The 19,021-nt window shown below is 38.3% G+C and overlaps 2 protein-coding genes across 2 annotated transcripts in view; both read left to right on the top strand.

The window, feature by feature from the left end:
• The first annotated feature begins 411 nt into the window (after positions 1–411).
• SerRS-m (Seryl-tRNA synthetase, mitochondrial) lies at positions 412–10,030 on the top strand. The gene is made up of 7 exons (XM_045729045.2): positions 412–551; positions 1,302–1,867; positions 2,169–2,283; positions 5,133–5,314; positions 5,736–5,868; positions 7,442–7,614; positions 9,711–10,030. Exons 2-7 carry the CDS (start codon positions 1,326–1,328, stop codon positions 9,919–9,921), a joined length of 1,356 nt encoding a protein of 451 aa, XP_045585001.1. The 5' UTR covers positions 412–551; positions 1,302–1,325; the 3' UTR covers positions 9,922–10,030.
• Positions 10,031–14,534: 4,504 nt separating this feature from the next.
• LOC123747055 (uncharacterized) overlaps positions 14,535–19,021 on the top strand; it is a 74,145-nt gene continuing 69,658 nt past the window's right edge. The window contains 2 exon segments of the mRNA XM_045729040.2: positions 14,535–14,755; positions 16,010–16,196. Coding sequence (XP_045584996.2) covers positions 14,672–14,755; positions 16,010–16,196 — 271 coding nt within the window. The 5' untranslated portion in view covers positions 14,535–14,671.

Raw genomic sequence — 19,021 nt, forward strand, 5'->3', positions numbered from 1 at the left:
GCGGGACAAAAATGTATGGGTGCGTTTTCAATCACGAAAACGATAGCCCCTGTTCACGTAGCAATAAAAAGGTGCCCGGGAGTTAGTCAGCTTGTTGTTGGGTTTCATTCTAGGTTGGGTCAGTAATCTGACCTTACCCCATCATGAATTATAATGAAATTAAACCAATTCAAGTTCAAGTATGTTTATTGAGACAAGAAAGAAATACATCTCAAAGGGATAGAGTAGCTTAGGCTATTTCTACCCCTCTCTACTTCAAGTCCCTCAAGGGGTGCACAAATTCAGTGAGTATATAGACAAATAACAGTCCAAGAATCCCAATTAACATTGTAGGTACAATTAAACCAATACCGCGAGTCTACCAACCAAAGAAAACGTAAAGAGTAGTGCAGCACCATAAGCGATCACCTCCTACCATCAAAACAATACCCGGACAATTGGTTCAATCTCAACTACTGGTGGACGTCTTGCCATCTGATTCACCTAGCTTGGAACCACCGGACAACGTGACGCAATTTCATCCTCTTCATTGGGTCTTGATACTACTTACTGTTAGTCATTCCTCTTCTACAGCCACGATTTATACAACTGGAGTCACAAAGATGTTAAGATTTTTCCATTTACCGGTTGGATTTTCGGGTGGGGAGAAAGTGCCTTGGCCCAGAGGTGCATGGAATTAGTGGGGTCCAAGTGTCCTCAGACACACCTGAGGTCACCAGAAGACATTATTGTATATTTGCCTGATTTGGGTTAAGTGTTGGAGGGGCTATTGCAATTCTATTGTTAAACTCATGGTCTGTTTGGCAATCCAACTTATATGATGCCTCTCATCTGGGCTCGCACAGCATTGGCCAGCAGATCCATTGCCAAGGTGTCTTATGTATGTTCTTCTTCAGAGCTATTGCAATATTAAGTGCAGTTACATAGGTATAGATTTTGTAGTGTAGGCAGCTTATTTGCTACCATTTTTCTCCTTTGTTCCTAGAATGTACTTATCTTGATGTCTATCCTTATCATTCCACATCTACAGCCAAAAGATTCTACATTACCTGAAAACAAAATAATGCATACTTTATTATATATATGATCACAAAAATATTTGTGGTAAGGCAATTTTTGTGGGTTGCATCATATGGAAGATCGGTGCTGGGAGTTGGTTTAAGGATTGGGGGTGGGAGGAAGGGACTTTGATATGCCAGAGTACAATCTTTCTGTCCCTAACAATGGGAAACCATTTTCTTAAGAACTTGAGCAGTATGTTGCTTATAAGCCTGTAACTAATTCAAGTCTGTTTTCTACAGGGATAAGGATCTACATCTACAAATATGAAACAAGCTATTATCAATTATATTCAGTGCCCTTTTAAGTGTAGAAAATATATAACAGGAAAGGCATCTGATTATTTTAGAAGTTTTTGTTCACTGCAAAATTTTGGCAATGCCAATGAGAAAACAAAACCTAAACTTGATTATAAATATTTATGTAACCCTGAAAATGCATATAATATAGACAAATTGATTAAGAAAAGAAAAAATGTTGGAAATATATGGAAATTACTTGAAATCAACAAAAAGTTAAATGGCCTCAGTTCCTCTTCACAAGAATATGAAGCATTACAAACAGAGTTGGAAAGAGAAGCTTTAAATATTCCTAACAATGCAAGTCCTCATCTTTGGGAATATGGAGAAGAGCCAAAGATTTTAGAATTTGTTAATCCTAAACCAAAGTTCAACTTTGAACCTCTTGAATTTAGTGAACTTGGCCAGAAATTGGATATTATTCGAACAGAAAATCTAGGAAATCTAATGGCCTCTCGAAGTTACTACCTTAAAGGACCATTATCTGTTCTTGAACAAGCATTAATAAGGTAAGTCTTTCTGCATTAATACAGTACAAGAAACATAATCACATTTTCAAATGTTCCATAACAAATAAAATAATGATAAACATGTGAAATGATTACAGTATAGCCTTCTTGTAGTGGACTGTGGTAAGACGGTCTGCACAAAGATAAAGGTGAAGGAAGAGGGAAAAACATAATCGATTATTCTGGATGTTCTTTTGGTGCAGTCCTAGCAAATATAAAAGATAATGAATCTTTCGAGGCAGTTATGTACAGTAACTGCAGCACAGAATACTGTACTGACCTCTGTTCCTTTTTATTTCAGATACACTGTCTCATATTTACTAAGAAAAGGATTTACTCTTATGTCTGTACCTGATCTACTTTATTCTGACATAATTGATAGCTGTGGCATGAACACAAAAGGAGAAATGTCTCAGGTGAGTGCCCACAACTGGCATATCGAAACGCTTTGCGTAATAGTGGCTTTAGGCATTGTATATACAGGTACTAGCTCTATCTATAAATTCATCAATATTTGTATCACCCCTTGTATGTATGTACTTTACCTGAATAAACATTTGAATTTGAATTTTGAATTTGAATATACAGTACATTGATTCTTCCATCAGTATAACCAGAAGTTACCCTGTTATGGATGTGTCATTTTGTTGTGCTCAGTACATGTGGGAATGAGTATCTGGGCACCTCATGGGTTGTCCTATTTTCATTTAAACTCATCCATTAAGTATGCCTTCACCACTTCTTGTATGTGTGTGTGTGTACATTCTGTTTATTCACCACCTACACACTCAGGACATTCTTCTTACATTTTTTGTCTCTCTTGGCCCAATCTCACTCCATATGTATAAGCACTTTCACCTGTATTTGTATAGATTTATGTGTACTGTACTTAACTCACTAATCTGTTTGTGTAGGCCTACTCACTTCTGAATTTATGTAGGGAACAGTCGCATGTCTTTGGATAGTTGTAAGTTACCAGACATCATCGCGGAAGAAAGCCTAAAGTACCTGTACAGTGAACAGAACCTCAAAAATGCCAGGAACTCTTGGAATATACAGTATTCTTAAACATATTGAAACATGAAGGCTGTCCAATAAAAACCTGGTTTAATAGTGGCTTCTTCGCCTGCAACCTGGTTTAATATTTATTCTAACATTAATTTTCCATGATTCAGTGTAAGGTTCTTACAAAAATCATAGTTATTTTTGTATTATCAAAGTTAAAGGGTTATCTTTTATTTTGTTTTTTTATGAATGATCACTTTGTACGTATATTTATATCAGAACTTAATTCTCAGTGGCTCCTAGGAAACTGGCCACTAAACATTGGCGTAACTAGTTCAGTATCTGATGCCCCCAGGTGCTAGTTTCTGGACATTACTGGTTCCCAGATATTTGAACCTGCTAATGTTATTCTTAAATAGCACTCACCCAGTGGTTCACAAGTGCTTTGGCCTGGGTTCATATCCTGGCCAGGGAGGATTGACAGGTTGCCAATCCTTAACTGTAGCTTCTGTTCACCTAGCAGTGAATGGGTACCTGGGACCAGATTCACGAAGCAGTTACGCAAGTACAGTACTTACGAATGAGTACATCGTTCCTCAATCTTTGACGTCTTTGGTTACATTTATTAAATAGTTTAGAAGCATGAAAACTGCCCAATCAACTGCTGTTATTGTTGTAAACAGCCTCCTGTTTATTTAATAATTGTAAACAAAACCACCAATGATTGAGAAAAGATGTACAGGTTCGTAAGTGCTTGCGTAACTGCTTCGTGAATCTGGCCCCTGGTTGTTAAATGATTTGGCGGGTCATATTCCTGGAAAATTAGGATTAAGGACCTGCCTGAAATGCTGTGTGTGTTAGTGGCTTTACAAGAATGTAAGAATTGTATATATAAATAAAATAAAATAAATAATAATAATAAAAAAGCATTCCCTAATAGTATGGGAGTTTAGGGAGGTACAGTATAATATAGAACATAATACAGTGTACAGTATATGGTTATACTGTACTAGTGAAATTCTCTTATAAATGTGTAACAGATCTCTGTCTGAGTGCCAGGCAAGATGTATGGACATTTTGAGACATACAAAAAAATGGCTGCTGTCAGTATCTTTATATGCCTATTGGTGTTGCATGTCAGCATCCATTTAGGTGTAGTTGTATAGAACAGCAACTTTCGATTTGTACAATAAGTTTCCAACAAACCTAACAAATATTTTTAGTCCACTATCAGCCCGTCCTCATAAACAAAGGCCAAAGTCCATTCCGTGCACCTGCCAAACCCCGCTGTTTATGAATGAAAAACGGTTTACACAAGACTCTAAACTGATGATGTCCGAACACCTCCGGAATAAGTGCTTCACTGATGACTTTTGTTCGAACGACAACGCTGTAAATGTTTCACCCACATACTACAAATACAAATAATTGCCAACAGAACCTAAACACCTAACCAAATGCCTAAATATGCAGAGTATGCTAATATATAACAATATTAAATTATATTTGAGAAAATTCCTATTTTGAATGAACAGTATGTTAAAATTGTTGAATGCGTCTTTGAGGTCAACTGCTGGATGGAGTGGACTTGGTCTGAGGACTGGTCACCACTATTAATGCCAATGTCTGATAACAGGCAACTTTACTCTAGGCTTGTCTGTACAGAACTTGCATCTGTACAGTATTTGTGAATGTGTACTTGAATTACATTTTTTTTTTTTTTTTTTATAGTTACAAGTGGGGAGCTATTCTTATGGTGTGTCATCTTTGCAATTTGGCATATACTGTACAGGTATTTTAAATGTTTCTAATGGTTTTTGCTTCCTCTGCCTCTTAAAAGCCCATTGCAACCATCTACATTTTGTGAAGGTCTACTCTTAAGCTTCTATTGACATCATTACTGTCAAGGAATAACCATAAACTCCTACTTGCTAACAAAACACCCTTCTAGTACAAACTGAAAGTTATGTATCTCTTCACCCTATGAAGGTGGAAACCAGAGTAGTAATGGTTAATATGATAATTGTCTTGTTTTTCTTAATACTGATTGATATTTACTGAAGCCCATTTCTGCTTTTCCAAATTTAATCTCTACTATGTTTTATTTATTCAATCTCACCATAATATACTCACCATAATAGTGAGTATAATACCATTATATTGTCTTATTGCAGTTTTTTATGCTAAATTATTCCTTGTCTTAAAACTACCTGCCTTAAGAATACTTGTTTTTAATTTAAACAAATTCTCTTCTTGCCAGGTGTATCATATAATTAATCCTAATGAGGGTGTCTGTTTGTCCGGGACAGCTGAAATGTCTCTTGGTGGTTACTTAAGAAATAAAACCTTTACACTGCAAGAGCTTCCCATGAAACTGGCTGCTGTGTCACGATGTTACAGAGCAGAAGCTGCTTCATCTCTAGAGAAAAAAGGGATCTACAGGTATCTAGCTCTGTGTTATTGCACAATGAAATCACAGTAGCATGATTTATCTGCGAGAAAATCTTTTGCGACAATATGATAGAATTGAACTAGGTGTCCTAGGTCACCCCAGATGCAACAGTCAAAAATAATTATTACAAATGCTATTTTTAAGGTCATATAAGCATAAAATATACATGAAAACATGGTCTGTTATTTACACTAATCAAAACAATGTTTGCTATAAAATACTGTAGCAGAAAATACTGTATCTTATACTGGATGTCTTTCACCATCAGTATGAGAATTAAGCTTTATAAATATTTTGTCTCCCATCTTGTCTCAAAAGACATTTTCTCATTGATATGCAGTGGAGATTAATACCTAGTGTATCTTTACTCATACAAGGTGTTCATGATCCAGCTTCACACATTATTTCCAGGGTACACGAGTTCACGAAGGTGGAAATGTTTGGAGTTACAGCAGTAGAAGCCGGAGAAGAAAGCCATCAACTGTACACAGAAATGACTCGAATACAAAAAAAACTTTTTTCTCAGCTAGGATTTCATTTTCAAGTAAGCAACTATGAAATATATTTTCTTAATAAGAAAAGGTTTTAATCATTTTCACTGTAAATTTGTATAAATATTTCAAAGTTCATGTTTTGTGAGTTCTAGGAATCTTAATTAAGTTATGACAGATGGTTATAACTACCTTTGCCTAGCAGTAAATAGGCAGCAGGGAGTTGGGCAAGTGTTGTAGGTTGCATCCTGGGGGAAGTTCAGTCATTGACGTAGAAGACATTGATAAGCCTGATAGTCTTTCTGTTCTCGACAGTGGGAACCATACTGTATGAGTGGCAGAATGACTTCCTTAGAAAATGCATTTTAATTTGTGATTATGTGTCTCATTTCTGATCAAGTTATTCTGTCTTTTAATTCTTCCCATCAGCCCCATTACTGTACTTAATGCATTGGGAAGGCTCTCTTCCTGTCAGGATTTGAAATAGTTGTGGGTAGGTTATCTTGAGGTTATATCTTGAGATGATTTCGGGTTTTTTTAGTGTCCCCGCATCCCAGTCCTCGACCAGGCCTCCACCCCCAGGAAGCAGCCCGTGACAGCTGACTAACACTCAGGTACCTATTTTACTGCTAGGTAACAGGGGCATAGGGTGAAAGAAACTCTGCCCATTGTTTCTCGCCGGCACCTGGGATCGAACCTGGGACCACAGGATCACAAGTGCAGTGTGCTGACCGCTCGGCTGACCAGGTAGGCCAACCTTGCAACACAGGTGCTTGCCACCTGCTGACATGGGGTTGAGCTGGAAGCTCCAATTGGCTTTTAAGAGTTTTTCAGATTTTCCACTGGCTACCTTGAGAGTGACAGCACTTGGAATCTGTAATGCTTGAGTTTGTAAATAGACCACTGGACCTCTGGTATGGTATATCATTGTCAGGAAGAATAAGCATATTAGGCTTATCGAGATCCCTATAGGCAAATACAAGGCTGTCACTGTAGTCACTCGCCCATTGCTGACTTAATCTTGACTGACCCCAAGTTACTTGCACATCATCCACTGTGCAATGCCATGCACTTAGGATTTACAAAGAGGCTATATGCCCAGTATATGAAAACAGAAAACAGTAGCACCAGTGCTATTTGTTATTTGCAGTAATGAAGTTGGTTACCTTCTATACCTGGAGAGGGTTCTGGGAGTTCTTCTATTCCCAAGCCCAGCCTGAGGCCAGGCTCTATGCATGCAGGGTGTGTGTACCTGTAGAAGTGGCAGAATAACATGTTCATTAAGAAGCTCTTCTCAAGCTTTTAATTTTATTGTATGCATAGTTTAACATAATTTTCAAGCTATCCCAAAGGATTGAGTCTAAAGGTAAAGTTTTCCTGTACAGTAATTGTGGAAGTGAGTTGTATAATCAGGGAGGGTGACATTTGAGGTGCTGGTTCCACAGGTAACTTTTCATAAATCTGTAGGTTCTACTGTAATTAGGAACAAGGAATAGTGAAGATTTTGATGACAGCATGTTATGAATAGGATCTTCTTTTGGTGAGGCACTTATTTTGGTGAGGCAATGTTCATTACAAAGCTCCACTACTTTTACTTTTGTTACTGTGTAATGTTATCTCTTACAGATACTAGATATGCCTCTTAATGATCTTGGTGCACCAGCCTATACAAAAACAGACATGGAAGCCTGGATGCCAGGAAGAGGCATGTATGGTGAAATTTCTTCTGCCTCTAACTGTACCGACTATCAAGCGCGTAGGTTAAATATTACCTACAGGAACAACGAAGGCATTCAGAGGTACAGTATTTGAAATCTATTTAAAGTAGGGTATAGATTTATTCATGTATAAAGCTAAAACCACATATGCTAAGGAATGAGATATGGCTTAGCATAAAAATCAGGCTTTGGGTATATTGTTTAGTATGAAAAGATCTCCCCTGAGCAGGATACTCAATTGCTACCTTTGGGTAGAGCCTGCTAGTCCAAAGGACAGGATCATGCACAGTTTGGGTAGGTAGACAATCTGTATTGGTGTAACAAGGATCTCTTTAATTGTCAGATCATACCAATTGGGCATTGGAGAAAATACAATTCAATCTGGAATGACTAGAAGTTTCATTCATATACACTCAAAGTTCTTCCAAGCATTATTTGTTTTTACAAGAACTGCCAACCAGCTCTCTCACTAACCACTGGGTGTGACCCATCAACTGCTCTTCAGATCACAAACCAGGCGGCAGCTCCTATACATAAACAGGATTCATTGACTGCCAGACATGAACTGCCTATAAATTACAAATGAATCAGGGAGGGAATGGAAGCAACAGTTCTAAGAAAGGAGTTTTTCATATACTATACTTATACATATAATATACTCAAAACCTTATTTCCAAGTTATACCACTTGGGTGTTGTCTGTCCACACCCTGTCCATGGAGGACAGAAGAAAATGTATATATGCTGGTTAGCATTGTAAATGTGTGGCCATGTCTGTGGTAGAAAAATAATAATAATAAAAAAAAAATTGGGTTCTCTTATTCAAAGGTCGAACTAATAGTTAAAGATTAAGAAATACAAAATGGGGATGTGACATTCTGTGCTTCAGAGTGGTGCCAGATGGTCCTGCTTGGAAAGGAGGCACTTAACAGTCACAGGAATGCTAAATATTTAGACAACAGAGAATGTCAGTGACAAAGTACAGTACTGTACTGAATTGTAATCAGCATCATCAATTTACAGTTGAGTATAGTATGGTAGACTAAAAAATACTTAGGATGCTGTATATGAGTTTAGTTATATTTTTATTATTGTTAATGATTTATTTACATTTGTTTTAATTACAATAATATGTGGAATATATTTAATAATGTGATCCATTTGACTTTTTCTTAGAAATACAGTATCGCCTGGATTCTCTGGTATGGAGCACTATGAGAAATTGTGAAAAAAACAACTTCTTTTAAAAGCACTGTTATTGACACGACACATACTAGACTTAATTTTATAAATCTTGTCCGAGTTTCTCCTACATGCAGTTCATCACTTTATGAGAAAATACGGTAGAAGAATAGGCTCCCCAATGTAGTCTTTTTTTTTCCCCCGTCTATTAAAGGATGTTGGTTTGTTTGAACCATTGTTATTAAAAAACAAAATTGAATCGAAGTGGCTGATCAGGAGAGTCGTGATTAAGGAGGACAAGAGAGGACTCGGCCAGAGGGCTGCCTGAATGAATGGTTGTTGTAATTATTATACATGTGTGGCATGAGCACCCATTTTTTGTTTTACCAGTATCAGCTTGTAAAGTGAGAAAGCTATGTGATGATCATATGGAATTAGTACATAATGAGTGGTGTAGAGAGTTTGAATATACAGTAGTAGCAGTGATGTTAAACAGGTAGTCAATGTAAGAAAACAGCATAGTTGTTAACAACACATGAGATGCAACTCACACCAGTTCCTTAACTCCCAGGTACCTATTTACTGCTTGGTGAAGGTAGCAAGTGAAATGAAACATGCCCAGCCATTTCTGTCCTGCCTAGGGATCACTTTGATAATAAATTGTGATGATGCCCCATTAAATGCTAAAACTTTTTAACACTAATTTACTCTTATAAACTATTGCTCCTGTGTGCTGCTTGAACTGTAACACCATTTAATATGTACTTCTGATATTTTGTAGTGTTGAATGGTTAATGCTGTTCAATTTGGTAGATAATTTCATGCCTTTGGACAGAGGTGAAAATATGTTCTTGACTATGCCTTGCCATATATTTCCTTTTCTGCTCTTTGCAAATTTACATGTGTCATATAATAATTTCATGCACAGTTCTCCTAGGGATTGATTTATGATTGTTCACTGTTTTGAAAATATATCAAACTGACTATTTCCTACAGGTTAGCACATACTGTGAATGGTACAGCTTGTGCAATACCTCGGACAATCATTGCTGTGTGTGAGACTTTTCAGTCTCATGATGGAACCATCACTATACCAGCAGTACTGCAGCCGTACATGTCAGGAATAGTGAAGATAAATCCACCCTCTTCTCCCTCTAGGATAAGTTCCTTCAAGCAAAAAACCTATCCTGGTAAAATAAAACAATAAACAATTGACCTGCACTGTGTATATAGTTATATTTGTGATGTGTACTTGAACTACTGTCTCAACTTCTTATGTGAGAACTGATGTATGGAAAGTAAAGAGTTTATCATAAGTGGAATGTTATTAATCCCAATTACTTTGGCGTTTCTAGTGATTCGTTGTTCTCAGACCTCTCATTATTTACATGAATTAGTTTGTACTGTAGTTTTTATATTGGCTGATATACTCTTTCTATGCTTGCTTCACTGACTTGGTAAATACTGTATTTGACAGCAGTTTTGATGCATTGCTTTAAGCTTCAGTTTTACCTCAGTATTGAAGCTTAGACAAAAGAATATGGTAATAGGATAGCTATGCTTTAAAATTACTTGCAATAAATGTATGATGAAGCACTAAGCAATTTTGTTATACAATCATTGTAAAATAGGGGTGCATCTCGGTTCCTGTGAGATAGGGATGTGTCTCATATGCTATAAAATAAGAGTATGGCTCATATGCCAGAAAATACGATATACAATTAAAAGTTATTCTCTCCATCTTATGTTTGAGTTTGTAATGTTCAAGCTTCAATTTTTTAATGTCTGGAAATGGTTATAAACATTTATGGGAGAAGCATTGAAATCTGTTTGTTTCTACTCATTTCATTACAATAACTTTTCTGGAAGCTTGTTATTAATAATAGTTGTTAGTAGTCAGATAATATTACAGTTATACTGTAGGTGTAATTATTCAGATGACTGCATTAAGACATGACCTTCACCAAAGGTCATCTCTGCCTTTTCTGTGATACTTGAGACAGACTGAGACAAGAGACCTAGGATGCCATCTCACAAGTAGTTTAGAATGTACCTTCATAACCTGACCATAAAGTGTTGTCAGCATGAATGGATGAAAAGTATTAGAATAACACTGCTCATAAGAAAAGTAGTTACTGGGCAGAAAGTCTTAGGATTCACCTGATTGAAAGGAAATTGCTGAAGACTAATGTGATTTAATATGCTGGAACAATTTTCTGGGAGGGAGGAAATTATCAGGGAAAAGCACCAAGCCATTACGATTATATAGCACTGAGAAGAGGTCAGGATTTAGGATTGGAAAGGAATGGTGCCTAACCACATGGACGGTCGTAGATTGATCGTCGACCTGTATGAAGCAAACTAAGAAATTGGTGTGAGATTGCTCAGAACGAAAATGATGAATACAGATGAGAAATAAATATTCTGGTGTGATGCCTCAAGTATTTTATGTTTTGATCATGTTTTCCTAAGTTTACTTTCTAGGGACATGAAGGTTCAGCTCCCTCAGTGTTCTACTCTTTCTCTAGTAAACTTTGAACTTACAGTAATTTATTAAAATTTTCAATCAAAATATATTTTTTTAAGTTATTCAATGGATTGTAATTTATAATGATAAATATAATTAGGCTATACGTTTGTAAAAGACCTAGTATGTATATTTTTATGGGGCATGTCTTGAACAAAATGGGTAGGTTATATACTGTATAGAATTTGTGGTGATTTAGGTATTTATACAAGCACAATTTATTTAAAGTAAATAATTAAAATTGGAGGATATAATTATAGTTAGGGTGGTGGAAAATTGTATAAAATATTAAAAACTACAGTACTGTTATATAACACAATTTTTGTTCCTAGGTAGTGTTATTTTCTAATTGTTTATGCCTGAAATATATAGTAAATGTCAATTGTTTCCCCTTGAACTTTGCATTTGTGACCAGGACCGTCATATTTGGAAATTTACTTATATCCAATAAGAAAATGTGCAAATTTGCATTTTTTTACAGAAAAAAAAGTTAACTTATTTTTACAAAATTTATAAGAAAATGATCACAAAAGTTTTAGAAATGAGCAGTTTTTCAAGATTTATGGTTATAATGTAAATCACTTTCACTAATAAGCCCCCAAATGTAGTGTCTTGTATTCTTGTTATACTTTTCTTGGTGGTGGTATTCAAAGTTCAGTATATACTGGTGGCAGCCCATCCACATAAATTAAGGCCCAAAACCATCTGTAAAACCCCCGTTTATGAATGAAAAACGGTTTATACACGACTCACAGCTCAACCTGTCCTCAGACGAAGTCCATTCCAGCCAGCGGTCAACCCTCAAAGATACATTCATAAATTTTAACATGCTGTTCATTTAAAACAGGAATTTTCTCAAATGTAAATTAATATTATTACATATTAGCACATTGTGTATATTTAAGCATTGGATAGGTTATATTAGGTGTTTAGGTTCTGTTGATGACTGTTTATATTTGAAGTATGTGGGTGAAGCATTTATAGTGTTATGGTTCGAACAAAAGTCGTCAGCGAAGCACTTGTTCCAGAAATGTTTGGACGTCATCAGTTGCATCGTGTGTAAACTGTTTTACATTCATAAACGGGGTATGCAGGGATGCATGGAATGGTCTTTGGCCTATGTTTATGAGGATGGGCTGCATATTCAAACCTTTCTCGAACAGCTTTCGCTGACAACTTCTGTTTGAACCACAACTCTGAAAGTGCTTCACCCACATACTGTACTTTAAATACAAATAATCACCAACAGATTATTGTTGGAGAGGGGGGGGGGATGCCCATTGGAGTTGAGTGAACAGCACTTGGGATTTGTAGTCCTAAGGTTCCGGGTTCGATCCCAGGGGGAGGCGGAAACAAATGGGCAGAATTTCTTTCACCCTGATACCGGGTGAAAAGTACCAGGGAGTTAGACAGCTGCTAAAGGGTGCTTCCGTTGTATGTGTAACAAAATGGAGGCCTGGTCGCGGACAGGGACGCTAAGCCCTGAAATCATCATAAGATAACCTCAAGACAACAGAACCTAAAGACCTAACCTAACTTTACATAGAAATTTAATATATAATAATAATAACTTATATGAGAACAAACCAATTTTTAATACTGATTATGTTAAAATTTATGAATGAGTCTGGGGCAGGATGCTCGCCACTCTAAAAGACGTAAGTAAATATTCGCTGATATCACAGCTCCTCAGGGCTTAATTATTATTTATTTTGTTGTTGACAGGTTTATATTGGGCCTCCAGAGGGACAGGTTGGAGCCCGTCCTCAGAGCATATCCATTACTGTGAGAAATCACACACCCATTCAAACCACCTGGATAGTTATCTAGATATTTGTGAGTTTGAATGCATATTACGGTTCCAGTAAGTCTACATGTAAAGTAGCACATGAACCTTTGTTGTAAACAGGGATTATTCTCAAGTTATAAATTTATTGTATTATAAATTGTTGGTTTAAAATATAATAAACTATATGTTGAAAACGTTTTCTTTGAAGGATTTGGTTTTCTGTAAACGAAATTCTCGGATACACTGAAATAGTTTTTAATTCCATAATTTTTTTTTATATACAAGAGTTCTTATATTTATGTACAGCCACTAGCACCCATAGCTTTTCGGGCAAGTCCTTAGCCCTAATTTTCACACACACACACACACACACACACATCTCTAGGAAGCAGCCCGTAACAGTTGTCTAACTCACTTTCTCGTAAAAAATATACTGTATTAACGTAACCAAACGTAATGAAACTTAACCTAACCTAACCATGGCCAGAGGGTAGATAATATCACAAATTATGTGTTCGTTCCGTTGAGCAGATCGCCTCCCTGAGGCCAGGTTGTTTCCACTACCAACCATCCCCAGGATGCAACCCCATAACAATTGCCTAACTACTTCTTTGCTATTAGGTGAACAGAGGCATTAGATAATAGGAAACATGCCCACCCATTTCTGTTCCGCGCGCTTGTGTTTGAAGGCAGGTACAGATATAATCAAATCATCAATGATGCAATCAATCTGTCATGGGTCCCATCGAGTATAATAGCCTATGATTGCATGATGGAACTGATGGCCCAGCCAGAACAGGATGGGTATCGTGTTCACTTACAGGAGTATAATAATAATAATAATAATTTATTTAGGTACAGTACATATATAGTTGCAGCGTTACAGTACAAACATTCTGTTAGATTTTAAGATAGAGGTAAAGATACCTAAAGCCACTAGTACGCATAGCGTTTCGGGCAAATATGGGAGTATTTCGGAGTAATATGGGAACCACTCACAGAACTGGTATAGGGTCTACCACTCAGAGTGAGAATGAAAAAAAAGATAATCAATAACTTTATGGAATAATAATTGTATTTATAAAAATATATACAGTTGTTTATTTATGTGTTAAACTGAGCCGCTAAATACGCAAATCATTTCGGGTTCAACTATAATTCTGTAGTCATTCTTATTTATTATATGTTGTCAACACATTATAAGCGTTGACAACTGAGTAGAGTAGTTAGTTTAGTTCATTTATTATGCACCCCATACCCATCTTGTGGGCGGTAGTGGAAAGGGATACAGAGGTACACAATGGACTCAGGGACTGAATCCCACAATTCATTTAGCTAAGCAAGTTACAATCTTGATGAGTAGAGTAATGAGAACAATAGTAATGAGAGGCGGGCGTGGGCGGCCGAGGTGCACACACACACACACACACACACACACACACATGGTCTCTGGCAATTGTGAGTGAAGAGGCCGTGTGTGTGTGTCCTGTCCCGCCTGGGGGCCAGAGACGCCTGTGGTGCCACGAGGGTCGGACGCCGCTCCTCTATCCTTCCTTCCTTCCTTGCCTCTCCCTCACACCACACCCGTCTCCCTACATCTCCCTCCCATCCCCCCGCCACCATATCCCACCACACCGGCCCATGGTGTCTAGTGTTGTGTTGTTTTGTGTGTACTTACAGAGTCCTGTCACAGTTGACGAGGCGGCCATCTGGAGTTGGTTGATGGTGAGCCAGTTGTGTCACTATAGACCTGTCAGGTGATGGTGCACCCGTGTGTCACTATATATAGACCTGTCAGGTGATGGTGCACCCGTGTGTCACTATACTATAGACCTGTCAGGTGATGGTGCACCCGTGTGTCACTATATATAGACCTGTCAGGTGATGGTGCACCCGTGTGTCACTATATATAGACCTGTCAGGTGATGGTGCTCCCGTGTGTCACTATATATAGATCTGTCAGATGATGATGTACCCGTGTGTCACTATATACAGACCTGTCAGGTGATGGTGCACCCGTGTGTCACTGTAGACCTGTCAGGTGATGATGTACCGCCGTGTGTCACTATATATAGACCTGTCAGGTGATGGTGTACCCGTGTCACTATATATAGACCTGTCAGGTGATGGTGCACCCGTGTGTCACTATATATAGACCTGTCAGGTGATGGTGCTCCCGTCGTGTGTCACTATAGACCTGTCAGGTGATGGTGTACTCGTGTGTCACTATATATAGACCTGTCAGGTGATGGTGTACCGTCGTGTGTCACTATATATAGACCTGTCAGGTGAATGGTGCTACCAGTGTCACTATATATAGACCTGTCAGGTGATGGTGCTCCCGTGTCACTATATATAGACCTGTCAGGTGATGGTGCTCCCGAGTGTCACTATATATAGACCTGTCAGGTGATGGTGCTCCCGTGTGCCACTGTAGACCTGTCAGGTGATGGTGTACCTGTGTGTCACTATATATAGACCTGTCAGGTGAAGGTGTACCCATGTCACCTATATATAGACCTGTCAAGTGATGGTGCACCCGTCGTGTCACTATATATAGACCTGTCAGGTGAAGGTGTACCCGTGTCACTGTATATAGGACCTGTCAGGTGATGGTGCACCCGTCGTGTCACTATATATAGACCTGTCAGGTGATGGTGTACCGTCTTGTGTCACTATATAACCCTGTCAGGTGATGGTGCTCCCGTGTGTCACTATAGACCTGTCAGGTGATGGTGCTCCATTGTGCACTATCACTAGGCGTCGTGCACCATCATTAGTCAAGTCACTAGGCTTCAAGTTCTGTCACTCATCTCTTACCAAAAACAGCTTCTCTGAAAGTGTTTAATGCCTCTAAGACTTGTAGACTAAACAAAATCTGATCACAAGACAATTATAAAATGCTCGCAAAGTTGAGCAATAGCCATCACACATTATCTATCTTGTGATAACATGCAAAATTTGTGTTCACTAGCACAGAGTGAAGTAACCGCAGGTTTGACAGTGAATGAGAACGGCTGGAGAAGCACTATGAGAGTAGGAGGAGGCCTAGGAGGCCTAGGAGGCCTGGTCCTGGTGGTGATAGTGACGACCTTCCCTTCAACCACAGCTGCTGACCCCAGCAAGAGGGAGGTCGACCTCGCCTCCGTCCTCAGAGAGATAACAGGTACGTATATACACTCTTTCTTCCTTCCTACAATATTGGTCTCTCCGAACCTTGTGATAAACACATTTTGTTACAACATAAAAACAGTTATTCTGGAATGAAAAGGTTTGTTGCTCTTGCACTTGCAGAGTTTGATATTGTTAAATTGTCTTTGTTGTTTGTAACCCGTTTGTCGTTTGTTCTACCCGTTTATCGCATGTTCTACCCGTTTATCGCATGTTCTACCCGTTTATCGCATGTTCTACCCGTTTATCGCATGTTCTACCCGTTTATCGCATGTTCTACCCGTTTATCGCATGTTCTACCCGTTTGTCGTTTGTTCTACCCGTTTATCGCATGTTCTACCCGTTTATCGCATGTTCTACCCGTTTATCGCATGTTCTACACGTTTATCGCATGTTCTACACGTTTATCGCATGTTCTACACGTTTATCGCATGTTCTACACGTTTATCGCATGTTCTACACGTTTATCGCATGTTCTACACGTTTATCGCATGTTCTACACGTTTATCGCATGTTCTACACGTTTATCGCATGTTCTACACGTTTATCGCATGTTCTACACGTTTATCGCATGTTCTACACGTTTATCGCATGTTCTACACGTTTATCGCATGTTCTACACGTTTATCGCATGTTCTACCTATTTATCGAACATACTATACCTGTTAAATGAATATACAACCCGTTTTTATCTCGTCCGCCGTCTTTTATCTCTAGTAGCCTTGATGGGGAGAGGAAGCTAGCGGCTTGTCCAATCTTTTGTAGCCTTGATGGGGGCAGGAAGCCAGCGGATTGTTGTCCAATGTGGGATGGGGTTCCCCTCGCCACCCGACATTGCTGCTAAGGATTTTGAACAGAGCATTTACAGCTTCGGCGGGTAGGCGGTTCCACGGGTTTATAAACCAGTGGGTGAAGAAGCGTCTCCTGTTTTATGTCCCATATTGTGGGTTGTTGAAGGTCTCGCCCCTGGTATGTGTTACATTTAACCTTTAGAGAAGTGGTCTGACTTAATATCCTCAAACTTGCTCAGTATTTTAAAGGTCTCGGTGAGATCAGCCTTGTCATGTCAGGTTTGGAAGTGTTGTTAGTCCCGAGGCTCTCAGCCGTTATGGCATTCCTCCTGCCACTGTAACAGGTGAAAAAGGTGTCTGGTTAGCTCCAGTTCCTGAACCATTATGCTCTACGTCTGTTGATATGTTCATTAAACTATATAAGCCGAAACAAAATGGCGAGAGTTTCTTTCATTCTGATGCTCCTGTTACCTAGCAGTAAATAGGTACCTGGGAGTTTGACAGCTGTTACGGGCTGCTTCCTGGGGGTGGGGTGGGGTAGGGGGGGGGGTGTAACAAAATGGAGGCCTGCTTGATGGGGTTCTGGGAGTTGTTCTACTCCCCAAGCCCGGCCCGAGGCCAGGCTTGACTTGTGAGGTTTGTGGTTTGTTGAAGCCTGGTCGAGGACCGGGCCGCGGGGACGCTAAGCCCCGAAATCATCTCAAGATAGTTAGACTCGGCAGTCTCCTAATTTATTCTCATTGCTTAGTACCTTCATTGTGAAGATGATCTCTCTGCCTCCTCGGCTTCCGTGCATATTCTCTCATTCTGTTGTTTGTCATGTTAAACATCCTATTTTTGTCACGTACGGTGATAAACGGTCTTCCTGGCTTGGCTCCTTTTGATGACATGTCAACTTGTTCCATCCCCCCCCCTCCCCTAGTGTATCTTACACGTCAGGATTATGTCCCTTGTATCTCTACTCCTGAAGCAACGTGAGGTTCAGTGCCCTCACATAGGTTATATAACAACACGTCCTCTCAGCAAACAGGTAACTTTTTTCACGTTTTCATTACCAACGTTACAAATACAACCTATTAAGTAACGGCTTACAAATATTTACGGATTTTCTTTGCATCGGACTCTATAGGTCAGGTGAGTTGCTTGAGTTCGTACATTTTGGGTTGGATGGATTTTCGTACATAGTGGCAGATGAAGAGAATGAGCTGGTTATATATAGAGTTGAATTTGAAATAAGTTTATTGAGTTGACCAGACCACACACTAGAAGGTGAAGGGACCGACGACGTTTCGGTCCGTTCTGGACCATTCTCAAGTCTCCAGGACGGATCGAAACGTCGTCGTCCCTTCACCTTCTAGTGTGTGGTCTGGTCAACATAATTTAGGCACGTTATTGTGACTCTTCGCCTGCATAAGTTTATTGGGGTAAAATACACACAAAGGGATGAGGTAGCTCAAGCTATTCTCACCCCGTTCAGTACAACGTGTTCATATATATATATATATATATATATATATATATATATATATATATATATATATATATATATATATATATATATATATATATATATATATATATATATATATATATATATATATATATATATATATATGAAAACTCACACCCCAGATGGACGGTCGTGATGGTCAAGCGGATTAAGGCGTCCCTGTACATACCAGTTGCGTTGCTCCTGGCAGTATGGGTTCGAGTCACTTCTGGGGTGTGAGTTTTCAGTTGTATATAGTCCTGGGGACCATTCAGGCTTGTTTGCATATATATATATATATATATATATATATATATATATATATATATATATATATATATATATATATAATATATATATATATATATATATATATATATATATATATATATATATTATATATATATATATATATATATATATATATATATATATATATAAACACACACATTACAAACAATAAACATATTACCGAACATTCCGAGTGATAAACATAAACATTTCTTCCTTTACACTCTTCCTTTACACAAGTAGTATGGT

Source organism: Procambarus clarkii, chromosome 87 (assembly GCF_040958095.1).
Source record: "Procambarus clarkii isolate CNS0578487 chromosome 87, FALCON_Pclarkii_2.0, whole genome shotgun sequence".
NCBI classification, from domain to species: Eukaryota; Metazoa; Arthropoda; class Malacostraca; order Decapoda; family Cambaridae; genus Procambarus; species Procambarus clarkii.

What these genes read in the sequence shown, in the direction of transcription:
- SerRS-m (XM_045729045.2), top strand. Translation starts at nt 1,326, where the DNA reads ATGAAACAAGCTATTATCAATTATATTCAGTGCCCTTTTAAGTGTAGA. An exon ending in GAGAAAAAAGGGATCTACAG is followed by an intron (nt 5,315 to 5,735) that starts GTATCTAGCTCT and finishes CATTATTTCCAG; the next exon opens with GGTACACGAGTTCACGAAGG. An exon ending in AGCTAGGATTTCATTTTCAA is followed by an intron (nt 5,869 to 7,441) that starts GTAAGCAACTAT and finishes TATCTCTTACAG; the next exon opens with ATACTAGATATGCCTCTTAA.